This window comes from Rhopilema esculentum, chromosome 6 (assembly GCF_057945365.1).
Source record: "Rhopilema esculentum isolate cy_ngs chromosome 6, ASM5794536v1, whole genome shotgun sequence".
Taxonomy (NCBI): domain Eukaryota; kingdom Metazoa; phylum Cnidaria; class Scyphozoa; order Rhizostomeae; family Rhizostomatidae; genus Rhopilema; species Rhopilema esculentum.
Genome location: NC_142820.1, coordinates 607545 through 627663, shown reverse-complemented (window position 1 = coordinate 627663; position 20119 = coordinate 607545). Strand labels below are relative to the sequence as shown.

Here is a 20119-nt window from a genome sequence, read left to right as displayed (position 1 = left end):
ATCTTTCTCAAGGGCTAGACGTTTGAGACGTTTAATGAAGAAGTAGTATTATCTAACTTGGTTTATATCTTTTCATAGTAACTGGAATCTTCTCTGAATGTAACTCATCATCTTCAGATACCGTCTTCTACAAAATTATTGCCTAACATGAGACGCAATCCCATCCTATTCTCAGACGCTCTTTCGACCCTCTAAATCCTGTCACATCCACTCAATTCCTTGGTATCATATTTGCTTTCTTAGAATTCTTTTTTCTTCTTTCATGCCTTCCAGGACAAGCCTAGGAAAAAGCCCGGAAAACCCTCTCATAACGTGGCCAGCATTTTTTCACTTCATCAGATCCTTAACCAGTAATTTTCGATGCCCTATTCTTTCCAGAACTTCTTCATTGATTGATTTTTAAGATTGTCCTGTAACACCACATTTCAAAAGCATTAAGGTTTTCTATTTTTCTTTTGCTTTATGTCCAAGCTTCACTTACATGTCCTATTACTGAAAAGATATGAGTTACCAGTAGTCTTAGTTTCAAGCCAAAGTTGATGTTGCCCCTCAAGAATTCTTTAACCCTCCAGAAGTCACCTTTTGCTTTCCCTATCCTTCTTTGTAGGTGGCCTTCACATTTACCTTTATCTACGATCCAGGTCCCGGGTATTTGTATCATTTTATATGTTCTAACTCTTCACATCTACTCTTATTGCACATTTAACGTGAACTTTCTTATCTATCACCATTATCTTGTCATTTTTGCATTGAGGCTTATTCCATCTTCCAAGCATTTCTGTTTAAGTTCTTTTACCATTTTTGCAATGCTTCCCTGTTTTCTGCAATTAGTATTGTATCATCAGCAAAGCTAATATCATTGTTATTTTCTACATTGATATTTAACCCCTTTCTATTGCTAAGTCCTTCTTCAATTAGGCATTCACTGCATAAATTAAATAGAATTGGCGATAGTATACAACCTTGCCTTATGCTTTTTTAAATTCTATTTCTTCCGTCTCTCCTTGGTTGACTCTAACACTGCTTTCTGTATCCAAAATACAAAAACTGCTATCATTCTGATTTCATGACTAGGTATTTCAGTTCTCCTCGTTTTCTCTATAAGTATCTTACCATGTCAAATGCCTTGGTATTATCTATAAAATAAACATGAATGCTTCTCTTTTTCTCAATATCTCAATTTCTCAATGTTTCAATTATAATTCATGTAATAAAAACAGCTTATCTTGTGCCTTTTGGAATTGTAACAAAAAACTACTCTAGAAAAAGTATTGAGGGATATCTCCAGTTCCTGCTGTGTAAATCGTGTTTATTAGAATTATTCTTCTCCTAGATTTTGTAAAAATTATGCACAATCCTGTCATCTCCTGCTTGGATAGTTTCTGTATTATTTATGGTAATTCTTTTTCGATTTTGATAAACTTTTCCTTGATTTCTTCAATATCTGGTGTTGATATCAATATCTGTTTTAGTTTTGTGTTGCCAGTGCTATTGTTACCATTTGCCTGATTTTTCATTTTTTCTTTTTTCTTACTAAATCAAACTGTTTATAGATAAGAATAGAAAAATGTAGCCATCTTTTTGACGGCTGTTTTCGGGTGTTATAAGGAGCGTAGACCCAAAAAAATTTCCCCGGCCCCCAGCGCAACCCCAAGCTCGGCCCCATAACTTTCCAACTTGTGCTCGGTTACGGGTTTGATGGGGAAAGATCGTTTGCTCATCTCACCATATCGCTGCCAATTCCAATACATTTTTGGCTGATTTTGCACATTGCAATGTTTTTCACGATGCTCTTTCAAGTTGGGATCCAAATTCAAAAATTCTAAAATTAGACTTAAGAACTCTATTCTATTCAAATTGAGCCGAAAAACACAACCACCAAAATTTCAAGCTTAATTTTTACTATGGAAATTGAATTAACGTGCAGTGCATTTAGGAACAACAGTGTTCAAATACGTGCGAACAATCAATATAACTGGGAGTGAATGTTTACGATTCACCACCAGCTCGCCTTGTTGTTTCGATGATATCGTCATGACGGTATCTGTTTGTCTTAAAGTTGTATTGAAGGTTTGCTGCTTTTTGCATTAAATATTGTCTTCAGTTCACGGTAACTCATTGTCTGATTTTTTATAGTGCTGACTATTGACTACCTGTATTCATGGTTATTTTGACTTCAGCACTGAGAGGGCGCGTCTGCGCAATCTACTAGAATCATAATATCCATAACAAATAAACGATTTTTTCCATTTATATAATATGGAAACCGGAATTATAAGTTCAATTGTGATGTTGGCCATTTCGTGTCGAGTCTGAAGCATATCTCTTCTAACTTGTCTTGTAAGTATAAATACCCTGAAGCTAAAGAACTGTTAAAGAACGTTATTGCTAAAGAACTATAACTTTAAATTATCAAAGATTAACGTATCGTTTGATCTTATCGATTAACAAAGTTCGACGTTTAATGAATGTTTGATTTGTTCTACTAGTTGCATAGCATTTACTCAACTTTCGAAACATGAAGGTGATGAGATATTTGGCAATACAGGAATTTCTACATATCTTTAGATATATTCGTGTGCCATTTGCTTGTTAAATGTTTTAAAAGCTTTTTTAAAGCTGTTTAGAAGAATGGTTTTATGAAACGTAAAATGTATTTATCAAGCACTTTCCCAGTTTTTCCTTCACATACCGATTCCTAAGCATTGAATGTATGTTAGGATCACTTTGAAGTAGCAAAAGAATATGGTGTTTGTTTAAGGAGGTTTAACAAAAAATTATATTCATTTGTTACTTCCAAATGTTTACAAAACCTACTTTCAAATAATTTCAATTTCAATCAGGAGTCTTAGTTAACTCCTTCGACAATTTTTTACAGAGAAAGAAGTGAGTCTTCACCCACTAGGACTACTGGCATTATAATGCTATTATTACAACACAAATCATGTTGCTCAAATTAAGTTTCATGGATTTGATCAGAGCTAAAGAGACTTCAAGAGCAAAGAAAGCTTTTCACTTTGCAATTATCCTCATGACGGCAGGCTGTGTCCTATACGGCAGCCTGAAAAGCATGACAATGTCTCTCGCAATTCGAAAAGCCTATTTTCCAGAAACCGAGGACATGCTTGAGCGCAACAGTGGCCCAAGGTTATCATCCGCTTTGGACCCAGAGACAGAACGATTGCTTGAACATGAAGAAATGGGGTCGTTTCATCTCGTGACAACTTTTGTGCCATTTGATCATGAAGATGTTAAAAAAGGCTTGGTACTAAACGGATTGCTACCATCAGATAAAGAAATCTCCACAAGGATGTCGGAAATTCTCGACTGTCTACAACGAAACCTTGAAAGCAAGTTAGTTGCATTTGTGCATGTTTTAGTTTATCGATACGAAACTGGCGACCGTCTGCAATCGCTGAAAATGAGATCTGTCAATAAACTTATAATCCATTACAATTTTGTGTCACCAACAATTATGGATGCTATTGTCTATGCTTCGAAATATCTAAAAGGAAAGATGGTAATTATACTTCATCAAGATAACTTTCTAGGAGAAGGTTGGGAAAAAGTTAATCACAAAGTTTTAAGAGAAAAAAAGCTACTGTATGCTTTGACAAGGCACCCGTCGAATTGCAGTGCAGCATTGAGAGCAGCGCATTGTGGACCTGGATCTCGTTATGTCGGTAGCCATGATGCATTTGCCCTGCACATAAAAGATGAAGAATTCTTACATGACCACCTAGCGGAGCTTGATGTTCCTCCTAATACAAATGGTATGGAAAACGTACTTATCTGGGTTTTCAAGGAAAGGCTTAAATATAAGGTTTTAAATCCTTGTAGCGTCTTAAAGGTTTACCATAATCACTGCACCCCAGTCAGGGACAATTGGCGAAAGCGCGTTAATGAAAGAGGGATGAATGGTTTAGCTTTATTCACCAATAAGCTTGAATAAGCATTTCGGTGACCCACTTCACTGCGAAACAATCAGAAAAGACAATGCCCATTATTGTACTTTGGCACAATCGGGGAAAGACTTGACGTGCTCCTTTTATTTTTATTACCTTCTGTTTTTTACGGCTAGCCTTTTCCGTTCCGCCCCAGCTTGACTTTAGGCTACTGTGATCTTCGGCTTGTCTAGCAAAGTTCAAATGACGAGAGAAGGTCGTCATGCTTGTGGCTAATGACTGGAAGTCTAACAAGATCTTACGAAAAAGAATTCACTACAACAGAAAAGTTTGAAACTTCAAATGCCGTAGAAATTAACGCCCTTTTTAAAGTTTCGTTTGATGATGATGTGACACAGATTAATGGAAAAAACGATAGAAACGTCCAAACGGTGTTAAAGTTTAAATTGCGTCCATCAATTGTCACTTTATTGTAATAAAAAATCTAATTGTATTTGGAAGTCAAACAACATATCTACTTTCGACTCGGTAGTCAAAAAAGTGTTAAACGAACATGCCCCTACAAAAATGAAATACGTTAGAGCAAACGATGGACCTTTTGTGACAAAAGCATTCAGGAAAGCCGTTATGCTGCGGAGGAAATTACGAAATAAGTACAATAAGGAAAGGACCAAAGAAAATGAGAGGGCCTTCAAGAAACAAAGGAGCAGAGCAGATGCGTTAAACTTCTACGCGAAACTAAACGCAACTATTACCAAAATCTTGATTTTAAAAAATCTCGTTGACAGTCGAAGGTTTTGGAAAATTGTAAAGCCTGTCTTTTCTGGTAAGGTCCAGACTTCTTCTAGTGTGACTCTGCTGGAAAATGACAAAGTTGTTTCTGATGATAGGGCTTTTGCTGGTATCTTTAATGATTACTTTGTTAACATTACAGGCTCTCTTGACATTGCAGACGCTGATTTGAACTTATTATTAACGGATGGTATTGATGATCCAGTTGGTATCGCAGTGAGAAATGTAGTTTGCATCCAAGTATTAAAAGAATACAAGAGAGCTTTTTCTCAGATCATTCTCAGTCTCAAAATCATTCTCAGATTTTTGAATTTACTCCCGTTTCAGGAGTGGATGTAAACAATCAAATAAAAAGATTAGATCCAAAGAAAACAACTCCTTTAGGTAAAGTCCCAGGTAAAGTCCTGAAAGAGAACTCAGATATATTTCTACCTTACCTGACAGATGATATAAATTTGTGCCTATCAGAAAATTATTTTCCTAACAAGCTAAAAGATGGAGATTGTGCTTAAAGGCATTTGACATGCATAAGTACAGCGAATCCAAAAATAACTTAGGCCAAATCGATCAGAGCACGCGCACAAGAAAGGTATTGAAAACCGCTCACGTGAAGCCACTGCGCGCTGCTCTAGGATTTCACCGATTTGCAGAAAGGCGGAAACTGTTCACAGCCACTTTAATTTCTATTAATGAAAACAACATCCTCTCCACAGATCTCTATGTCAAACCCACAGACACATACAGACCTGCCAACCACGGTTTTTTGGTATGAAAACAGGGAGATTTGGCCAAAAACAGGGAGATCCCTGGATTTTGTTAAATTTGTAAACAACATACCTGTCAAAAAAATCATATTGGACAAACAGTTAATGGCAACAATTATCATGGGTAGCGCCTTACTAATGGTTTTTAACGTTTTCTGTAATTTGTAAACACCAACAAAAACTTTGTCACAAAGAAAGTCATTTCAGTCATTTTCGTTGTAAGAAAACCTCAGCTGAAAGACAAGAAAAAACAGGAAGACGATTATAAAAAACCGGGAGACCGGGAGAAAGCAAGCAAAACCTTGAGTCTCCCGACAAAACCGGGAAAGTTGACAGGTCTGACATACAAGTATCTCCTCAGCACCTCCACACACCCCAAACACACCAAACAGTCAATCCCATACAGTCTTGCCCTACGACTACGACGCATGTGCTCGGAAGACGAAACATACAAACTTCGTATAAAACAACTACTACCAGAAGTGGACTGGCTCCAAATTTAGGGCCCGGGCAAATTTGTCGAGAAAGGGCCCGGAAATTCAAAGTAAGTTTACGGGTATCATGGAAGTATCTTGTGACAACATTATTAAGGCTAGCCTAAAAGGCCATTGGAATATTGCTATTAGTTCTGATTAGTTGCCACCATATAAGTTCAGAAACTCCAGATTCAACATAGCAGAGCCACATTAAAAAATAAAGAGGTTTAATACCGTATCATACAGACGTAGCCAAATGTGAAAGTCAGTTCTAAATGAAATAAGATGCGCGCAAGAACTTTACTAATTTTCAAATTTTCATCGGAATTTTCATCGTTCAATTGATTTATATTTAGCGTTGGAAATTTGAATTGGGGGTTCTACAATCCTTTATTTGGACCCACGCCGCTTTCCCTGTATTGCCTGGGGTTTTATTCTGACGTAGGATAAGAGGGAAGAGAAAATCATGCCATTGTGGGGAAAAATTATCGCTTTTTAGCTAAATGACTTTTAAGTGGGAGAAGAATGAAGCAAAAAGATTAAAAGGCAGATTGGGGGACAAAGTGTTTAGATTGCTCTGGGGTTTTAGTAAAGGCCATAACCATGGTTAGAAATTAAACAACAAAAATAAACAACATCTTCAAAATGTTCTGTGAAGATTTCCTTCTCGAATGAGCATGTAAAAAAGGCTAAGGCTTTAGCATTCTCTTCCTGGCACACTTATTTGTGGCTAAAAATTACAGTTTTTGACCGGTGAAATGTGTTCGAGAAAAGCCAATCTCAATCTCCTCAAACTTTCTCAGTAATTCCAAGAAATGACGTCCCTGGTGATACTTTGTTTCCAATTACCGACAACCAAGATCATAATCTCAACAGAAATCTTCAAAAGTAGTATGTCAAACTATGTCTACATTTCTATGAATATAAAGCTTCTAACGCATTCCAGTTGCATCTTGTCTCCCTTTCTTTATCAGTTTACAATGGTAGACATACGCTGGAGCAAAAATTTTGTTCCAGCTTTCTATGCGTTGCACGATTCTTGTCTGATCGAAGCACAAACAAGAAGGGGGGCTGGGCCCTCCATTGTTTTGATGTATATCTGGTTAGCATTAAAGTAATCTACCTTTTTAGAAATTGATTCGAAAATCTGGCATGTCCTTGCAAACATTGAAACTGAAGGCCCGATGAGAAATTTTTTCCGATTTTGGAACTTCCATTAATTATCGTATTATTATTCATTGACTTACAAAAGGCCTTTGATACTGTAAATCGTAACATTTTGCTTTCCAAACTCGAACACTATGGAATTAGAGGGAATGCACTTGGCTGGTTCAAATCATATCTTACAGATAGAGCACAGTTTGTTTCAATTAATGGTAGAAATTCAGAGCAACTGAAGATTACATATAGTGTGCCCCAGGGATCAGTGCTAGGACCCTTGCTCCTTCTTTTATACATCAACGATAAGCTAACCCCAATGTATTTCCATAACTTCTTTATCCCTAATACATCTAATCACTGTCACGGCACAAGGCAATCAACACGTGATGATCTCTTCCTCACTATGGCAAATACTTTACAGTACGGCTTAAAATCAACTCGATATATGGGGGCAAAATTATGGAACAATCTACCTGTAGAAATAAGAACTACCTCTTCTAAATTCTTATTCAAAAAATATTTGAAAAATTATCTTCTAGAAAATATTTGAAAGTCAGTGAGCTCTGCAAAATTTCTTGTTTAGTCCATGAAGTAATTTAATTTAATTCAATGTGACATAATTATAGATGAACATATGGATTGCTGAAACAAAAGGGGGGCCTTCATCTCGTTAGTTAACCTACTTTGAAGGCTCCTCCTTAAGAATTCTGCTTCATTTTGTCTTTTGAATATTGTCTTTTACATAATGTTATTGTTGCTGTTGCGTTCTTTAGTTGATTCGTTTATAATTTATGTAACTAAATAGCTTTTAGAAATGTGTAGAATTTGAATTAAATCAAAAATCAAGATCAAATAGGTGTTAAAGTTGCTTATTTTTGGGCTTGTAAAACGGGCCCGGAAAAATTTTGCCTTAACTGAGAATCAGTTTGTTGCAAACATTGTCATAATTCATGCTTAAAACTTTTGCAATGGACAACAGAATGAGAGAACTAGGTTGGAAATGAAACGGGGGCCCAGGGGCTTGCCCCCGGAAAAGTTTTTGAAAACACCCTATTTAGAATGTCGGGACATGTCCCATGTTGAAAATCAAAGTTTTTCTATCCACAATCGGCATTGGCATGAAGAAGACTCTCTACGCGGCTTGTAAAATTTGTAGGTATCAAATGACGTACTGTCCTCAATTTTATGGATCAAATGATGATATCAAATGATAGATTTTGAAAGTTGGACTAAAACCCAAAGCCCGTTTTTCAGTTAGCGAGACACTCATTTCCAAGATTTTATAAAGAAAGCAGCTTCTCTGGCCTAGAAGACGATATTATTTTCGATTAAACTCGATCTCGAAATCTTTAGAAATTTGACGAAATATAAGACTTCGTTCTCATCAAACGGTAACATAAACTTTTTTAAAAGTCTAACCCAATGACTCTGTTGCTCCTGCCTCCACTTTACAGTTACATATCATTTACAAAAGATATGATTCCAGTTCATCAGCGTGCGGAATTATGATCAGGTATTGAACATGTGCTCAAAACCGTAGACTTGTCCGAAAAATATCTGATAACATATCCTGGACAAATCGATTTTAAGAGATCTTGCTGCCATCCTTTTTGTGCAAATTGATGATTTTGCAGATTGATGGCTCCTTCGGTATGAGAAGCTGTGCGTAGAAATGGTAAAAGGATAAAGAATTTCTTGAGAAAAGGCACCGTCTCTATTCCAGGACAGAGGTTTGAAGAAAGATTGGAATACTTTAATAGCTAGTTGTAGCTTTGAGACCAGTTTTAACAAAATAGCCGATTTAACTTTTCATTAAATTTTCTAGAAGGTCCTTACATTAGGGCATCAATCCTCAACAAATTCTAAATGAATTTTTTTAATAAGTGGTCTGGGTTTTTCACTTCAGTTAGTGAAAATTTCTTTTGGTACAAAACTCCTGGTTTTAACGTACAAAAAGCAGGATGCCTATGAGTTGTTAGTTGAAATGCAAAACATAATAGCCATAACGTTTGTGTGAATCCTCCCTTCCCATCTTTGATTACATAATATGTGCAACACATCGATAATTTTAATCAGTTAAAACCATTCTGATTAGAAAGAGCACAGAGTAGTAGGGTAGTGCTCAACTAATTTTTTTCCAAAGTGCGAGCCCTCAAGTGCGGATTAATTTGCATCAGCCATAAGTATAACCATAAGTCAAAAAACTAATATGGTTAGTCAGAAATCATTGGTTTCTCAAAATTATTAGTCATCAGTTAATGGGCAAATAGTCTGCTAGTTTGACTGTTAGCTGGTGAAAATCTCTACTACCCCCTCAACAGAAATCGAATTAATTCAAGTATTGTGCACTTGCTTGAAAAAATTACAAGCTAACTAAAATTACAAGACGTTTTATACTCTGAGGAGTTTCAGACAATAAAAGCTTCTAGCATGTTTAAAATTTTAAAATATTGAAATTTTCAAAGTCATTTTCAAAGCAAAATGTGTTCTTTTTTAAGGTTTTTAGAAAATCTTGTAGAATTTGCAGATTGGGAAACTTTGCAATCAATCTTAATATTGCTCAACTTAAAGGTGAAGCTAAACTTTATATGGAAACGTACTTTGGTGATTATAATCAATTTTAGTTCTTTGCGAAGATTAGTTGCCTTTTGAAAGTTCTCATGTTTTTGAAAAGAATAACTTGGGGCAGAAGGCGCACCGGGAAATTTCCCGGTGTCCCGGTGGGCCAGTCCGCTTCTGGTGTTACAGTATAATATGTCGCCAAAAAGGAAATACCATCAAGAGAATATTTTACAAGCTGTCAATAACATGTTCCCGGAAGAAGTGTGCTTGGGCTGCGGTGACAATAATGAATTCATATTTTTGATGGTTTTGGAATACTCGCATGAATATTTATTCTTTCCCACAAAGTCTCTGAAAATTCAAGGCAAACAGATCAACGCTTGGGTTTACTTTTTTGCCTCGCATTCACTTTTTAAGCTAATTTATTTTTTTGGCACTTTTATTAGCCGTCCCTTAAACCGACCGGCCCTTCGGGTGATCGCCCGAATAGCCCGACCAGCCAGTCTGCCCCTGACTACTACAATACTTGACAAAACGGGGTTACAAATAAAAATAAACACGCAAACAAATACGGAAGGCTTCAAAAAAACGAGACAAGATTGCCTGAAAACCACAAAACAACGTAAAAATCACAGAACATCATTTGTTGTCCAGTGGCAGGGGCGAAACTTCACTATTTTCATTAGGGGGGTATGAAGCTTAGATACCCGACGAAAGGGCGTGTCGTGCCTGAATATCCTTGTTAGGGCACAAGCCTCAAGAGTTGAAATCATTTGGGACCCCCAGAGAGGGTCACTAAGTATGTTAGGCCTTCAGACAGAGCCTGTTTTCCAAAGCCAAAAAACATGCCTCTAGTTTTTCTGGTGTTGGCTATAAATATTTGTTTCCGAAAAGGAAGCATTTGTAAGGCCTGTCCTTTCTATAAAAGAAAAATAGTCTTCACTTTCTAAGTCACCTAGCTATTAAGAGAGCAATTTAAAAAAGAGATTGAAGTAGGGTCTCAATTTTATCACAGTGGAACAACAAAACACAGTTCGGATATTTCGGAATTTAGAAACAGCTACGCAGCCTACAATTTTTCAACAAAAAAGAGCTTCAGTTGCATTTTCTGAGATTGATTTTCAACTTTCGATTGCTCCTTAAGGAATTTAAACATTTTTTGACACCCAAACACAAAGTAAGTATCTCTGAATTCATTATAACAAAATCCCTCAAGCTTGTGCAGAGGAAAACCCTTTTATTGGAAATATTTTACAGGTACACCTATCATCAAAGCTCAGTTTTCGTATTTTCGTAATCATGGATATTGTTCAGAAATAGAAGAAACTCGAAAGTTTTTTGCAATTTATATCTTAATTGCAATTCCTTGGTAAATTTTCTATTATTTCCCGGTTGAACTGACGGTTTAAAGCTTTCTGTTACTTGTAACAGCTACACTCTTTTTTTTATAAGAACAATTTTATATGAACACGAGCCTCAAAACTGGTCAAAAGTTAAGAACAAATTAAGAACAAGCTGAGGCTGAGCTTCTGCAAAATGCAATTTCGAAAAACGTTTTTTCTCAAAATCGAGGATTTTCAGCGATGTGTGGGTGCTTTTTCGGTGAATATTCAAATTTGTCAGCAAATTAAGGCTGTCTCACTCACTTTGTTGGTCAAATGAGGCCTGAACACCTCCATAGAGCGAAAAAGCTAGCAATAGCGTACACCCTCTTGATTTAAGAACAAATTAAGAACAATCCAGCCTCAGATTTTCGAAAAAATTAAGAACAGTCAGCCTAAACTTAAATTTACTGGTTCTTATAAAAAAGAATGTATTTGAATTTAAAAAACTTTGGCGGCTGTACGGCCAAGATTATGTCGGGGCACAACTATTTATGAAAGTATGATGAAAGTTTCATACATTTGGAAAAGAAAGTATTGATTGATTCTTCTCAACAACGTATTCCAAGATGGTAAATTCTTCGTGTTTTATTTCTGATGCTTCTAAAATTGTCAGTGTTCCATGGGCTCCGATGCAGGATGGAAAGTGGGGGAGGAAGGGCGGGTCAGAGAAAATTTAGCAATAACAACCAAAGATTTTGAAAAAAGCTGTCTTGATTTGCAAAAATTGGGGGGTATGCCCTGTGTTCAGTCCCTCCTTGCATCAAACACACTTTACTTTCCGTCTGTACTTTCGCGGTCGATCAATACTTCAGACTCTACTTCCGTATCTCAAGGCGAAGATAAACATGTGCACGTCGAGCTCGAGACGAAAGCGCTGATCAGTGGACGAAAGACAGAAATGTATATATGTTGCTGTTGCTTGCCTCGTTTCTGTTTTGTTTTCCCAACTGGGCGGAGATTGAAAGGAAGATGGGGGGAAAAGACCATAAATGCAAAAAACCAAGCTAAGCTAGGGCAAAAAGTAGCAATAAAAGCGTGACCTAAAGAAAATTTCCAGATTTGCCCGACCGATATACTGGCTGCCAAAAATCTGCCTGACAAAATCTGTTGTTTTTTAAGATTGGGGGGTGCAGCACCCCCTATACCCCCCAGTGGTTTCGCCTCTGCTGACCGCACCGCACTGCGGAAGGAAATGCCGCAAACAAACAAACACAGATATGAAAACGAGGCAAGTCGGAGAGCACGTTGGTGGTGTTGCTGTTGCTGTCTTAGTGGAAGAAGAAGAAGTAGATGGAGAGAGAGAAGATCACCGAAGATCACCTATCTAAAGAACAGTGGAGAAGATGCACGCACGCGTGAAAAAGATCAATGTCGACATTCCAGTAGATTTGTGTCCACAGTTAGGTATGATTATGTTTATTAAAGCTATTTTCGATTCCTATTTTAATGTCGATTTTATTCATAATTAATTCTATCAACCAAACATCCATTGAAAATAATGATTGAGAAACATTGTAGTATGTATATTTCTTTGAAAAGACTGGCTTTAAATCATCGCAATAAACTTCTCTTGAAGTCGAATTTGAAAATGGGAACCTGAATAATGTTCACGATGTTTCCAAGAGGATAAAATTCAATTTGCAAAAGCCAAGATTCAACGAAAGTAAAGAGAGAATTTTGGTGAGTGGAAATTTATCCCTTAAAAATTTAGATGACCTAAGATATCTGTTACATAACCAATATCAGGTGCATCTTTTTAAGTGGGTCCAATATCAGGTCCTAAAAAGCTGATTTCAAATACATAATTTTTCACTTTTTTATTTGCCCTGTGAGAAATACATTATTTATAATACCTTAGTTAAATTTTTCTAAGTTGAAAAATTTTATTCAGACTTGAGATGCATGTGAGGCAAACAATAACATGAGTGTTAGTACTCTTTTTCAAACTCTTGCTGAAATTCTTTTTCTTACATTGATCAAGAAGCACTCCGAAGAAAAAGGCGAGTTTGTAAGATTTCACGTCTGATCACATCATACACTCGACTCGAATCATGCCATGCTAATACAAAAGGCAAATTAACAAAGCATCTAACAGCGTGACTCAATAAAATAAAAGGCGTTGAAAGCACTATTTAAAATACGTTAAGCGTTAACAAAGGGGTCAACAATCCGTTAAAAACCCTAAAAGCAGCTAAATAGAAAACAAAAAATGTAAGCATAGTTTCCAAACAATGAGGCATGATTTTAGATTGGAATATAGTTGGCTAAAGTTGATTTCATTTTGATATGCAAGGCTTTTAAATTATTTGTCATTTGTTGTATTATGGATAGAAATAAATAATTCCAGAAACTTATTAGAGCTATGGCTCTTTTCCTGCCTTACCAAACATGCAGCTTATGGCAAAGTTGTGTCAAAGAATTAGGTTAAAGAAATCATCAACAAAGTTAGGCAACTTAATACTCATCTTAAAGAATGTGTGGCCAAGGGCAGCAAGCTGTCTTATCAACCAATCAAATTTTCTGAAAACGTGTACTATAGTTTTCAGTCTATGCTTTGGTATAAAGCACAGGACCAGTCTAATTTTTCTGTTTCTGTCAAATTTTATGAACTTATTTTTATTTTCTTGAAGACTGCAGATTCTGCAACATTGAAGTACATTGGACAGCAAGTAGAACTTCCTTGTAGGTGAGGCTTTGCTAATGAATAAAAAAAGAATAATAAGAACTTATTTATAATTTATATAACTTATTTATAAGAACCTTTTTATTATAATTTTTGGAACAAGAGCAAGAATAGCCATCATTTATATGTGCAATCTTTAATTTACGAATTCATATTTGAAAGAGGCATGGAAAAGCAGAGATACCCCAAGTCCTTGAATTGCCCCTCCTGCAAAAATGCCTCCCCTTTAAAAATGCCCCCTTCAAGAAAAGCCCTCCCTTGAAAAAGCCCCCCTCAAAACATCCCCTCCCCTAGAACTACAAATTATCAATAAGCCCCCACTGCTGCCGTAAAACCTCAAATTGGCTCCCTTGATTTGTTGGTTGTTGCCATCTGGGGTTGCCTTTGGTTTTTTATCGAATTTCCACAAATATTTATATTTTTGTAACAATTAATTAAAAGTTAGTAAATGAATTCCTATTAAAATATATGAGATATTTTAATAATGTTTTCTGTATGTCTAATATAATTTTCTAAGCCTCCCTCGTATAAGCCTCCCTCTAATAACCCCCATCAAAAAATATAAAAGATAAATAAGCCCCCAGGGGACTAATCCAAAGATTTATGGTCTGCCAAACTTTAAATGGAAACACTGAAAATGGTGATAAATCATATGTTTCCACTTTTCTAATCTTTTTTCAAATTTTGCTGTGCCAAAGGCTTATTCAGTTAATTCCTATTTTGTTGTTTTTTCTTTTTATGATAGGTGACAAAAAATCTTGATGATCAAATTATATTATATTGTCAATTTATTTTTTGAAAGGTTATTGCATAGTTTTTGACATTTAGATTCCAAGCACTCAAGGGTTTAGTTACATCGCATCCATAAGATGGCTATTTAGCTATACATAAGAAATAGCAAAAATTTAATGTTATAAACTGGCAAATTGTCATATTATTAGTATGTTTTAAAATTTACTTTTAGGTATTATATAGGTGTTGTGGATAGTGATAGTGGTGACATGGAGATCTATAACACAAATATGTTTCACATGAAGCCATCGATTACAGGTAAATACAGCTTCAGACATTTTGCTAAGCTTTCTTCACTCGACATACCTTTGTTTTATTTGGAAAATATCTTGTCTTTGATTACTTTTACTTTAGTCCTTCCCACTCATAAACTTGCAATCATGAGTAGGTGCTATGTACTAGGCAAAAGTGAGCTCAGATAACATTAGTAAGCCATTTACCTTGATTTAAGAAAATAGAATTGAAATTTTGATTGATTGTTATGACAGACCATCTTTATTCAGACTTAGGCATCACTTTCAAACACTTTCTGTTGGTTATTGCTAAACTAGAAAGCAACACCAAACTGATATTAGCTTCTTCAAAAGTTTATCGTATAATTTATAGAATTATAATTTATTAGTACCCAATCATATAATCTATTTTTTAAATTCTTACCTTTTCCTCTTCAAGTTTATTATTAGTCTTCTTATACATTGTCTTCAATTTCAGAAGAGAATAATAAGTTATCAAGTACTAATGGAAATGAAGTGCAAAAAACTCTAGCTGAAAAGGTTAGAAAGTATAATCATATTCATTTGCAAATTTAAGTCATGCAATGCACACTTTTTTCTCTACTCTTTCAAAATATTTTTTTTTCTGAAAGTTATGGAATCTAAGGTATTTTAAAAACTAAAAATTGTTAACTTGCTTCGAGGGAAGGAGACTGCAGCTTTAAGTGCAGCTTTAAGTTTTGTTTAAAGATTAGTTGTGTTTCACAATCTTAAATCATCAATTTGCCCCCCTTTGTATAAGTCTTAAATTGCCCCTACCCTTGAAGTGAAAATTGATTTAAAACCCCCACCATTGATCAAGCCTCCACCCTATAATGCCAATTACTGCATTTTAAAAAGGCACACAGGCACGTAATCACAATACAACAGGAAATTTTTTGGTATATCTTAAAATCCTTGAGATTTCTGTGTCATTTCCAATGAAAAGACTTATGCAAGGTTATTTTCCCTACAAAGGATTTCTTATATTTTTCAGAATGACCTGTTAGTTGAAGCGTTTGGCACAGCAAAACAAAAGAGGGCTGTTTCAGCAAGAAAGAGAAATATCGTTGATAAAGCCGAGATCAATACAAAAATAAAGAAAATGGCAGATAATATTGACTTAAGTATATATTCCCCAGAACCAGATGGTAAGTTATTTTGACTTTTTCATTTCGACAGGAATTTTGTGTTTTATTGATATGTAAGAACATTATACAGTAAAAATGATTTTTAGTTGTCCTTCTAAGTGAAAGCCTCTATGATTACTTCATTTGCTGAAACATGTACCGTATCGATGCGGTGACGTGACAGGAAGCTATCCATCATAATAAATTTTTTACAATGGTTCACTTGTTCTAAGACATTTTCCTGTATTTTTTTATCACTTATCTCACACCCTGCCCTCCCTTCCTCCAATAAAGATTCGTTCAGACTGCCTTGTGTTTAGGATTCTTTAGGGCAACTCTCTGTACCCTTGTTGCTTGCTAAATTTTCGCTTGTTCCCCTCTTCCTTCGAGAAAATTTCCCAGTTCCCTGGATACCTCACGTATTTTCCAATTTTCACGAAATCTCCCAAGATCCCTCCTTCTTTGTTGTTATGCATTTTAATGTTGAACAAGATAACCAGAGAACACGTATGCCGGTTGATTAGAGAACATAAAGAAGGCTTAACTCTCTTTTGCTGGTGTCATTAGTTTATTTGCATTTCAAAGTACATAAACCACTAATTAGTTTCATGGCATCTTTCTTCCAGAATCACCAATGTGTTCCATCGCGCCTCCAATCAACCTTCAAGCATCGACCCCAGATCAGCTATATTCCATATCAGACAGTATCTTTTTCTATCTCCATCAATTTTCAATCATTTTGTTATTGATAGGTTTGTTTTGCTTACGAAATGCACGACAATTTGAATATTAGCCCCTTAACTTTTCAGTGTTATGCAAGCAGTCATATTTTTTTCTGGCTACCTACTGACCGAGTATTGACAATTTGAAAATTTTTGAAAAATTGTGCGATGCTTCTCGATTTCGTTAAAAAAGGAAAGCCAGAAGCTTCTGCAGCCAACAATTTTCAACCTTAAATATTTGAAGTCATTTCCCCGGAAGACGAACCTGCTTTAATGGAAGATGCAGCTGAATTTATGACGGCGGATAGAGAAACATTAGAAAAATGGCGCAGCGAAGAGAAGTACGTTTTGTTGAGTATCGAGGTTTTAAATTTCAGTAAGATTTCAGCACAAATTTAAGATTAATTGCAGTAAAATTTCAGTTAAGGACATCAGCTCCCTCAGCTCCCTAAGAATATGGGGTTGCCTGGCGTGTCAGCGTGCAGCAGTAAAACTCACTCCGTTTCTCTAGCATTTCGGTGGTGTGAAAATAACCTGCTTTTTATTTCTGACCTATTTACAGATCTACGGGAAATCGTCTGAACAAACTCAGGCTTGCCGTTTTCACGTGGGACTCCTCATTTTTTGCCTTTTCACGTAGGACACTCCTTTTTTCTGAAAATGTAGCAAGGGCTAATGTCAGACAGTACTCAACTAGTATTGTACATCTTCGGTCACAATTATTTACTTTGAAGTGATATGCCAAAGGTCTATTTTCGAGCTGGAAGACTCGCTAAACTATCCATTGTATGTGATTTGATACACCTCTGATATTTTCACGTGAGTAACAGACTGTGCGGATATTTTTAGATATCTTGAGAAAATGAACTAGTTTTTTATATAACCTTTCCCCTTTATCCCTAGGGCACACCAGAGAAACCGCGCCTCTGGTGAATTTTATGTGACTATTGGCATTGAAAAGCTAGTTTTGTCAGGAAATTATTGAAAACGAAAATATTGCTTTCAGCCTATTTACATCAATTGACCAGAAGATACTCTTCTATGCGTTAATACAATGACAATTGGCCTAAATGTAAACCTATGGTAGTTTTGTTACTGCAAAAATGAGATATTGGTAATGCAGTGCTACATAACTTGTATGTGGAGCATCTGTTACTTCCAAGAAATCAATTAGCTTCAACAATGTTATTTCAAAAGAAACGACGTTTTACTTTTCAGATATCCCGAATATGTTTTGGATCACCTAAAAAGGCTACCGGCAGAAGAAGATGAAAAGCTGCTCACAGTAACTCGCCTCCGTTATCTTACTTACATGGTGCAATTTTTCAAATTGACACTTGCCAGTTTGCGAAAGAAAGGTGAGTTCTTCCATTTAATTTTTTTCGTTCTTGTATAAAGCAACCGTTTTAGTTCTGTCAAAAAACGCAGATATTGTGAATAAAAGAAAGGAACGGAATTTTTCTGAAAACGTGACGGAATGAAGATGTTGATATAGCTTGAGTTTCCTTTTGCGTTCTTGATAACTTGGTACAGCACTACCTGAGTTTTAAAGCGTCTTCTTCTTCATTCCTTGGCGTTCAAAGCAAAGAATTTCGAAGCAATTTTATAAGCAACGTTTCTGTTATTGTAGCAAACGTTTCTTGCAAGGTTCTTTATTCAGTTCGGTAAAGTAAACTAACAGTTACAGTTAAGTAGCTTTTGGTCTGTGGTTCAATTATCTAAGTTTATGTGGCTCTGCTACCCGGGGTAGCCAAATACGAACATTTCCCGGAATGTAGCTTTTTGTTTAATAGTTTTGTGGTTTATCAATTTTTGAAGAATTAATTAATTTTTGAAGAAATGAAATGTTGAATTAATAAAACTGAAACTGTTTTCTCAATTCTAGTAGACTTTCGATTCACAGACAAAGACTGATTGAGATTTCTTATAAAGATTAAATGTAGCCTGTGATGCGCAAGGATTGGCCTAAGTTCCCTAAATAGGCCAAGTTAGGACGATTTATATTGATTTACATTGTCCCATTTTAGGACGAAATTGAATATTCTTCATCAGTCTCGGAAAGTAACATTGTAGAAAGTAAAATAATTGTCAATTTGAAACTTACTTGGACTAACTACGGCTATTCCAGTGGTTTGATTCGAAGCAAATCTTATTTTACGGGGGTTACTTTCCAAAACCCCCTTAATCTTGGATTTTTTTATTTCAGATTGCCTCCCTGGTGTTCCTTCTCAGATTAAAGATCGACTGTTTTCAGAATTTTCTCTTGAAAAAAACAAGAAAAGGTATTATACATTACTTTCCATTCTGACATAGCTCGTAATTACAATCCATGAGGAAGAATAAGCCTTAATATGATGAATTAATTGATTGATATATATTTTAAAACAGAAATTATTCGTTAAAATTCTATTTGCTGGACACAGCTTTGCTTTCGAGAGCGCATGTAGGTCCCAATAATTACCTTTAACTTGATCAGACAAGATTTTTTTCCAGGCTCATTCCGAAAAGATTCAAGGACAAAATATTGTGTTACATGCTGGTGCTGGCGCTGCTGATAGATGAATGCGTGTTGGACTGCTCGTCTTTGATGAGAGACCTCAAACTAGGCCCTGCAAGGTGATTGATTGTTTCATCTAGACTCGAGTTTACATCCACAAACGACCATTAACCTGCTTGGGTGCTTGTAAACTCACGTTTAAACCCAACCTCGTTTCTTAATATTGGCAAAAATCTGTAACATTTAATCGGCCATAGCTCCGACACAAACTTTTTATAAATCTAGAATCCATAGGGCGCGGAAATGGCTTTGTTACATTAAGTCTCATCTTGACTAATATTCATCTTGAATTCAGATATGTATTCTTACGACAAGTTTTGTAATAGATCATAGGGTAATAGATGCATGTCCAGTTCTGGTGTTGGTTCCTGCGTGAATAAAAGGCCTAAATATCCCCATTTGGGTAATGTTTTAAATAGAGCTGGTTAAAGACTCTCTTAAGCTGTTAGTTGGTTATGCAATTGTATAACACAAATTTATATCCAAGTAGCCTTTATTCAGCTTTCTCTTTTTTTAGGATCTCTCTTCACCTGAAAACAGTTGGATGTTATGTTGAAAACAAGAGAGTTAAAGAAAGTGAAAGTGAATCTGCAAAGAAATCCAGAACTGTTACAGTTGCAAGTCTAAGATTGCCTTTACCTAGCAGTTTCTTGCAAAGAAAGGAAACTCCATAAATAACGTGAAAATTCTTGTTCTTGGGTCTGTCTGTTTGTGTGTTGGTGTTGTCCATATTTCTTGTCAGAAGATACTCTGAAACCTAAACTGAAATAAAACAGCTTCATATGCGCATATACTTTTAAAAATTGTGTTGGCTGTTTTATGAAAGAGCCTACTCTTCGGACTGGGACATATCTAGGTAGATCTCATACTGAATAGATGTTGTGCATATTGAACTTGTGTTTGTAGGCAGTGGCATGGTGGCTCAAAATTGGCTAGAAG

At 35.8% G+C, this 20119-nt stretch overlaps 2 protein-coding genes across 2 annotated transcripts; both read left to right on the top strand.

The window, feature by feature from the left end:
- The first annotated feature begins 1877 nt into the window (after positions 1-1877).
- LOC135686626 (uncharacterized) lies at positions 1878-8504 on the top strand. Its single transcript, XM_065202893.2, has 2 exons — positions 1878-2340; positions 2879-8504. The coding sequence occupies exon 2, from the start codon at positions 2945-2947 to the stop codon at positions 3950-3952; it is 1008 nt and encodes a 335-aa protein (XP_065058965.1). The 5' UTR covers positions 1878-2340; positions 2879-2944; the 3' UTR covers positions 3953-8504.
- A 3787-nt stretch (positions 8505-12291) lies between these two features.
- LOC135686080 (DNA-directed RNA polymerase I subunit RPA49) lies at positions 12292-19874 on the top strand. The gene is made up of 12 exons (XM_065202241.2): positions 12292-12449; positions 12622-12725; positions 13676-13731; positions 14693-14778; positions 15232-15293; positions 15769-15922; positions 16528-16605; positions 16868-16964; positions 17842-17981; positions 18830-18905; positions 19117-19239; positions 19698-19874. Exons 1-12 carry the CDS (start codon positions 12389-12391, stop codon positions 19852-19854), a joined length of 1194 nt encoding a protein of 397 aa, XP_065058313.1. The 5' UTR covers positions 12292-12388; the 3' UTR covers positions 19855-19874.
- Positions 19875-20119: the final 245 nt, after the last annotated feature.